This window comes from Xenia sp. Carnegie-2017, unplaced genomic scaffold, assembly GCF_021976095.1.
Source record: "Xenia sp. Carnegie-2017 unplaced genomic scaffold, XeniaSp_v1 HiC_scaffold_16, whole genome shotgun sequence".
Lineage (NCBI taxonomy): Eukaryota > Metazoa > Cnidaria > Anthozoa > Malacalcyonacea > Xeniidae > Xenia > Xenia sp. Carnegie-2017.
The window spans coordinates 10,627,376-10,635,073 of record NW_025813469.1 but is presented as its reverse complement, the minus strand read 5'-3'; the positions used below and the strand labels follow the sequence as shown (position 1 = coordinate 10,635,073).

At 36.0% G+C, this 7,698-nt stretch overlaps 1 protein-coding gene across 1 annotated transcript; it reads right to left on the bottom strand.

Annotated features, from left to right (window-relative positions):
* Nucleotides 1–5,655: 5,655 nt before the first annotated feature.
* On the bottom strand, nt 5,656–6,801 carry LOC124436041 (putative nuclease HARBI1). Its single transcript, XM_046985968.1, has one exon. It carries the CDS (start codon nt 6,799–6,801, stop codon nt 5,656–5,658), a length of 1,146 nt encoding a protein of 381 aa, XP_046841924.1.
* Between the last annotated feature and the right edge of the window lie 897 nt (nt 6,802–7,698).

The following is a 7,698-nucleotide window of genomic DNA, read 5'->3' as shown; positions in this document are numbered from 1 at the left end:
GCATGAAACTTTAAGCCCTCGATACCCGCAATGTAATGGAGAGGCAGAGCGAGCGGTTCTAATAGAGAAAAATATTCTAAAGAAAGCTCAAGATCCTTATAAAGCTTTGCTTGATGACCGAACTAACCCTTTGGAGGGAACTATGTCTTCACCGTCACAACTATTAATGAATCGAAGATTAAAGTCTGTTATACTCGTATAGGAGTTTGGTCAAGAGCGTACTCAAAAGGAAGAAAAATGGCTACCACCAATGGTGATTAGAAAAAAAATTCTTAGGTCGTATGTTGTTGAAGAAGAAAATGGATCAAGTACAGGAGAAATCGCAGGCATTTAAGAGTTAATAAAGCTCGATCTGACGCTAAACGACAAGAAGAATCGAGTAATTTAAGTCAGGAATCAACTTCCAGAAATTTAGAAAGGTTGAACAATGAAAGCTTTAAATCTTCAGTAGCAGGCAATGCTGAAAACTAAACCTGGAAGATTAAGTATACAGCCAAACGCTATGAAGCAAATGACCTTTGAAAGTAGCGATTTAAGTTCTATTAGTTAGAATCAATTTAGTCGATTGTAAGAAAATTTGTTTATTAATAACAAATTTTTACGAATTTAGCCTTTTTTCTTAGCTTAATTGAAACACCTTGTTTCAGTGATTTTAAATCTGAAATTATAATTGAAATTGGATTGGTGAAAGTGATTCTACGGACGTTCAAAGTGACGATTTTCAGCATTTTTTTTGCGAACTTTTTGATCGGTATGCTAATGACTTGTGACGTAGAAAGTTGAACACATATATCAACATGGCGTATTCTACTAGTAATCTTAATAAGAAACGCGGAGGAAAACGCTGTGTTGCTGGCGGACCTAATCTAATTAGTTGCGCCAATGATTCAAAAACCGAAGGATTGTCGATGCATCTGTTTCCTAGAAAAGAAACAGAGCCGCAAAGACATAGAAAATGGGTATATTTTGTGCGTAAACATAGACAGGGTTTTGAGGCTTCCTCTACCTCGTGTCTGTGTTCTTCATATTTTGAAGATTCTTGTTTTGACCTTAATTTGAGCGTGCAAGTCACGTTCAAAAGAAGGTTGAAGAAAGATGCTATCCCAACCATTGACGTGGCTGAGATTCCTGAACCATTACAGGACGAAATAACCGATCGAATGCGAAGACAAGTAAGTTTACGCTTGCTTATGTTATATTTTCTTTGTCATATGTAAATCGATATAAGTTTTGCAGATTATTCTGACATACTCTCCATAAGACAGTGGTCAGACATTGCTTGGAGCCTGTCTGGAATGGAAAGTAAGGCACCTCCTTCCCACCACAAGCCTGAGGGCTCACCTTAGGCATGTGATAGTACCCTCTAGTCTCCCTATCTGCTGTGTTATGCATGATATTTTCTCAGTGCTACCATCGAATGTCATTTTCTGCAAAGCTGGTCCTATTTCTTACAGCATCTGTACTCTAATGCGCCTTCTAACAATCGGTATGACAGCATTGACAATTACACCTGAAACGTGGGAGCATTGTGGTTTATAAAGTAACTTTATGTATATTACAAACAGGAGAAAACAACAACTTACCATCCACCGAGTGGAATTACGCCATCACTTCGTTGTTCTAATGTCACAGGAGAATTCCATCGGGATCATCTGGAGTATGCACTTCATCACCATCTCCTGCGAGGTTCATCGTCATATACGAAGTCGTTTAAATGCTCGACATAACCCACGGATTCAGAGCTTAAATCAGATACGCATTCAGACATCGAATTCGAATTATCTGAGCACTGATTTGAGGCCATACTTTCCGAAAACTTCTTTTATTATTTTATTGAAAATACTGTCATTATTTATTTTAAGAGAAGAAAAACGACAACAAAATCACCTTCCATAATATAATATTATATTGACGGAAACAGACGTGTTCAACTATTTACATCACAAGTATCAATATGGCGTCGTAAAATTCGCAAATAGTGCCCGACTTTGGAGGCAAAATTAAGGAACTTATATTTATCAGTTTAAGTCCAGCGACATGTCATAGTTCTTCAAATAATCCAAATTTCCAATTAAGCTCATAAAAGGGGCTAAAATTCGTAATATAAGCCCTTTGAAGTTTGGATGATGTAATGTATGTTAATTGTTATGTAAATGAGTATTCAAAATATATAAATATGCACTTGCTGAGAGGCAAATGATCCTCTTCTTACAATGCCAATATGGTGTCTTGACGTTACAATATCGTTCAGTTTTATAAATCATTTTATCATTCATAAGGAACAAGTTTTGAAATAAGTGTATAAAATGTATGTATTTTTGTTTACAACATCTATACAGGCATAATTTGATTTTGGTCGCAGTGCTTAACACAAAATTTTTATTGCTTCCAACCTTTCTTGTCTACTTTTTAATGCAAGAAGGTTTTGATTGTCATCCTCCAAAAAATTCAAATAAATAATTTTTGGCCCAGGAAAAACTAATCAACTCGTAAAGCAGGATTGTGTTTTGAAGAAAATTTAATGTTCCGAAATATTTTTATAAACGCAAAATAATTTTACTTGGGAAACGTTCCTGCATGACGGCAGTATGAATAAAACGATATTTTACTTCTCGTAAAATAGTGCATTTCTCAGGTACGGAGCACCCTTTGCTTGTGAAATCTTAGCCTTTAATATTACCCCTAGCGCTAACATGAAATATAATATACTAAATTGAAGATAATGTTGATGATCGTCGTCCTGATGCTGTCGTACGTCAAACATTGTCTCGTGTAGCTCCTGCAAAACGGTATCTGCATGGAATTAAATATTTTCTGCGTATTCAAGAAACTTTGATTAGTAGAAAAATTTGTCGAATTTAAAACAAAGAACAAATAACAAGCCTTCATTTCTCTAAATGCATTCAACGAAAAACGAACACGATAACATCAAGTGTAAAGACACATCTTAAATTAGGTATGAATGTACCCTAAAATATTTATCAACCAGACAACCAAAACCTGTATGCAAAGTGAGTTTCAATATATTTGAGTCATACTCCTCAGTTTTATCTAATTTCAAACATTCCAACACATTTAAAGTAAACGTGTATATAGTATATAAATATATGTTGAGAAACCTTAAATTAAATTTTCTCTCAAGGGCAGCTGTCAAGCTTCCCTTCCCCACTATTTACGGCCCTTCTGTGAGTACGATAATTTAAAAATTGTAAAATATTATACGAAAATTATTGCAGTGCATTATATTACCATCGTTAAGGAACGAAAAGATTAAAATTTGGTAAAAAATTGAACGAGAAATAAACAAAAAATTTATTTCGCTTTACAAAACTATAACTGAATGCGTGTACAGTTATAGGTTAAGGAATCTTTAAATACGTTTTAGTTAGGAATAGATTTGAATGTGTACAATGCATGTATATAAAATAAATTTAAGTCGATGAACTTTTCCCCTTATTTTAAACGTTGTCTAAAAACTAAATGTCAATAGAAATATAGTTATCTTATCAAGAAGGCGTCAAGATGAGAAACAAAAACTTCAGTGACGAAATCAATGGAAGTATTGCGCTTTCTACAATTTGCATGATTTTGCTAAAATTACATTTTCTAGTTTTTTTGATTACCGTGAATTTGTTATATGTTGCAACTACTATGAATCCTCAATTATTAATGCTGAACATTTTCATCTGTTAAAGATTATTACGACACTTACATTATGTAATGATTATGAAGCACTTTTGCACATCTTTGCAAATATATCCTCATCGGCTTAAAGGTTGCTGGCGTTTGTTTTTTTACAAAACACAAGCTTCGTTCAGACCCCGTCCACACGTATACGGATATTTTCGTATCCGCAACTTTTTTGTTGCGGATCAGGTAGCACAAAAAATGTTGTTGCGTCCACACACGTACACGGATATTATCCGGATTTACTCTAGTTCCCATGACTTTTAGCGCTATCAGTTACCCGCACATATTTTATAACTTGGCGATAAATTGGTTAGCAATTGTGAATTTGGTCAGTGTTAAAGGTTTTTCGGCTTTGTCTGATTAAACATGTCATTATTTGGTCAGAAATCGAAGGAAAATGAGAAAAGCAAGACGGACTCCTTTATTTGGAGTGATGATGAGGTCGAACTCTTACTAAAAGTAACATTAGAATATAAAACATCCAACGCTATGGAGAATGTCGATTGGGAATCGATCAGAAGCAAGTATGATGACATTTTTAAACGTTTCATTGAGCAGTATCGTTTGTCGGAAAATGCCCTGATGATGGGAAAGATTACCCCACCTAAACGAAGAACTTTCCAAATCAGTGTTGACATCCAAATTAAAAATGGTTCGAAAGAAGTTCAGGGAAGCTGTTGATTCAGGTAGGAAAAGTAGACATGGCCGCGTAGTATCGCTATACTTTGAACTATGCGAGCAAATATGGGGTGGTTCTCCTGCCACAAGTACGATAGCAGATGGAATCGAGACCGCTGAAATCGACGACGAACACAGCTTGAACCCAGAAAGTCAATATTATATGCTTAATGGAACTATCAGCCCTGAATTAGAAAATGAAAATAGCCCTGGTGATGCAACTAGTGATGCTAACATATCAACAGACAATGTCTCAACCTCCAGTAGCTCATCTTCCAGGGGTCAAGTCAAAGAGAGAAGGGACCTCTTTAATGCAAGATTACAAGGATACAAGAGTGAGAAACTCAAAAGAAAAATGCCTGTTGATGCACAACTCATTAACATATCACATGAAGAACTTCAAATAAAGAAACAACTCCTAGAGAGAATGGATAACATGACAAGGCTTACTCCAACCAAATGCAAAAGCTCTCTGGTAACATGGAAAAACTCACTGATTCAATATCTAAAGGATTTGTTTTATTGAGGCAAATGATGTGTCCTGCACCAGGTGTGATTCAGCCACAGTACATTGCTCCCCAGGCAAACTACAGCATGCTCAACTACAGCAACACACAACATGCTTCTCAGCTAAACACTCCAGCGGCACATAGCGGACAATTTTTGAACTCTCAGTCCTTGTACTCAGACAATGAGAGTAGTTTTTAAGCTGTAGTAAGGAGATATGTTATATATTAGATATTATTAATTTCTTGAGATTTATGACATTGAAAATATTGTTGGTTTTGTTCAAAGTTTATAATACATCTTATTAAAGATGATGCATACTGTAAATGATATATAAGATTATAAAATATTATTGGTATATTTAATTATTGCTGGTATATTGAATTGTTACTTGTATTTTGCATGCACTCTGATGATATAATTAACTGTACATTTATGGAGCAAATTCAACCAGAAGTTTATGGTAAGTTTCTCACTCTAAGTGTTCATGAAACAATTCAAACCGAAAAATTACAGTAAAAGTTGACAAAACAACGAAAGTTATTAGCTACATAAAGGCCTGCAACATGATGCTATTTTTGATGCAACTTGAAACATTAATTTGCTTTTAATTGAGTAATGTAAAATCAGCTAAAAAGCAGTTTTTTGCATTGTGCTAATGAATTTATACTAATGCATATTCATCAACTTAACTCTTTCTCTTATTAACATGTAGAATTTTGCTTCAAGTTACAAGAGATAGCACATCATGTAATCTGGCTGAGTAAATACTGTAGAGTTTTAAGGGTCAAAATAATTTGTGAGAACTCTCCTTATTTTCTTCCCTTCAGCTTCATTACAATCTGTTCTGTAGTTGTTGTGACTAGGTGCTGGCTGAAATTGGCTATCATAATCAATAGCTGAACAAACTTTGTCTTCTCCAATAATCTCTTTGTGAACTTCACAAAAGTTGTGAAGGACAAAACATGCATAGACAACAGTAGAGATATCTTTAATGTTTATGTCCATTGCCCTCTTCAAAGCCCCAAGCCTTGCTTTTAGACGACCAAATGCGCATTCAATCACCATTCTTGATTGGCAAAGGGTCATACCAAAATATTGCTCCTGAACTGTTGAACCTCCATTTGAGTATTCCTTCATGAGGTATGGCATAAGGGGATAGGCTGGATCTCCTAACAAGAATACTGGAATGGGATCCTCATCTGAAAGTATTTGTCGTGGGCATGGAGGTATTTCCCTACTCTTAAGAAAATAATTTAACTTTGAGTTGGAAAATACTCGGGCATCGTGAACACTCCCCGGCCACTTGACGACGACGTCCATAAAGCAATACTTATAGTCACATGCAGCTTGAATATTTAATGCATACCGTCCTTTTCTATTTATGAAATCTGTGGAATTACATGCTGGTTGCCTAATTTCGATATGCGTACCGTCAATTGCGCCCAAACATTGAGGAAAGCCGTGCAATCTGTGGAAGTTCCTGATATGCCTCTCAACATCTTCTTTTGTGAATGGCAGTTTAATATATTCAGGTCCAAGTCGAATCGTGATAGCTTTACACACTTTACGAATTATTTTGGATACAACTTGACGCGATAATCCAAAGGCATTCGCTGTTTTTCGCATACGCCCCTCGTCACTTAAGTAATAGAGTGTGACCGCTACCTGCTTAACCACATCTACTGGGGACCGCATTATTGTTGTCTTGCCTTCTATGTATGGTCTAAGTTCGTCAGCTAATTCGTGGAGAGAACGTCGACTCATGCGAAAATTTTCACGCCATTCTTCTTCTATCACAGTTTGCCTGACAAAATTGTCCCACCAAGCGCTTTTACGTCCTGGTCGGACCCAATTTCTTCGACGACGAAATTGTTTTCCTGCTCGTTTTACTTGTTTATAGCGTCTGATCCGTGCATCAGACATGGAAATAAGCCTGAGGATATCAAGCTTGCGTTTGCAATAGTTGAAGTGTACAGAAAAAATTGCTAAGGTCAACTGAACACACGTTACAAGACTGGAAATAAGTCCAAGTAAAAGAGCAATGGTAACTGTATTAGTGGCCACCATGTTGAAAATTTGCGCTATAACAGTTGCTAGGCAATTCTGGTTACAAAAATATCCGGATTTACCGTCCACACGCATCCAAATTGTTTGCGGATACAAAAATTTTCACTCTAGAGAGCGGATTCAAAAGTTTCGGGATAACTCTCTGAAATATTCGAATGCGTGTGGACGAAAGGCCTATCCGCAACTTTTTTGTTGCGGATACGAAAATATCCGTATACGTGTGGACGGGGTCTCAGTCTTCATTTTGTAACAAAAAAGACGAAAAGTCTAAAACCTGACTCGTTTTCGTCATGCCTCATGTTCGGCAAGTATGTAGAGACCAAAGGGGGTGGGGTGTTGAAGGGGTGCATTCCTACCTGACCCACCTTTATCTTTTCTTTTTCTATTTGAAGATCACTGAAATTGTGAACCATACGCACAAGCTTCTTGTACTCCTAACTTTTCAACATTTAGTACTGAAAGTGAATAAACAGACTTTTCTTTTCTTTTTCAGTGATGCTTACGTTCGTATGGCGACGCTGTTAACCAAAAAATAGCTACTCGCTGCGCCAAGCTGTATTTACGCGTCCATTCTAAAATCGCTTAAATATTTATAGGTTTTTAAAACTAATAAGTGTCGAGATATTGTGGCATCTGTCAACGATTTTCTAAGATAATCGTTTGAAAGTAGCAATAGAAATAAAATAAAACTATTGCTTTATTTGATGTATCAATTTGAAACCATCATTAGATGAAAATTGTCACACTTTAAAT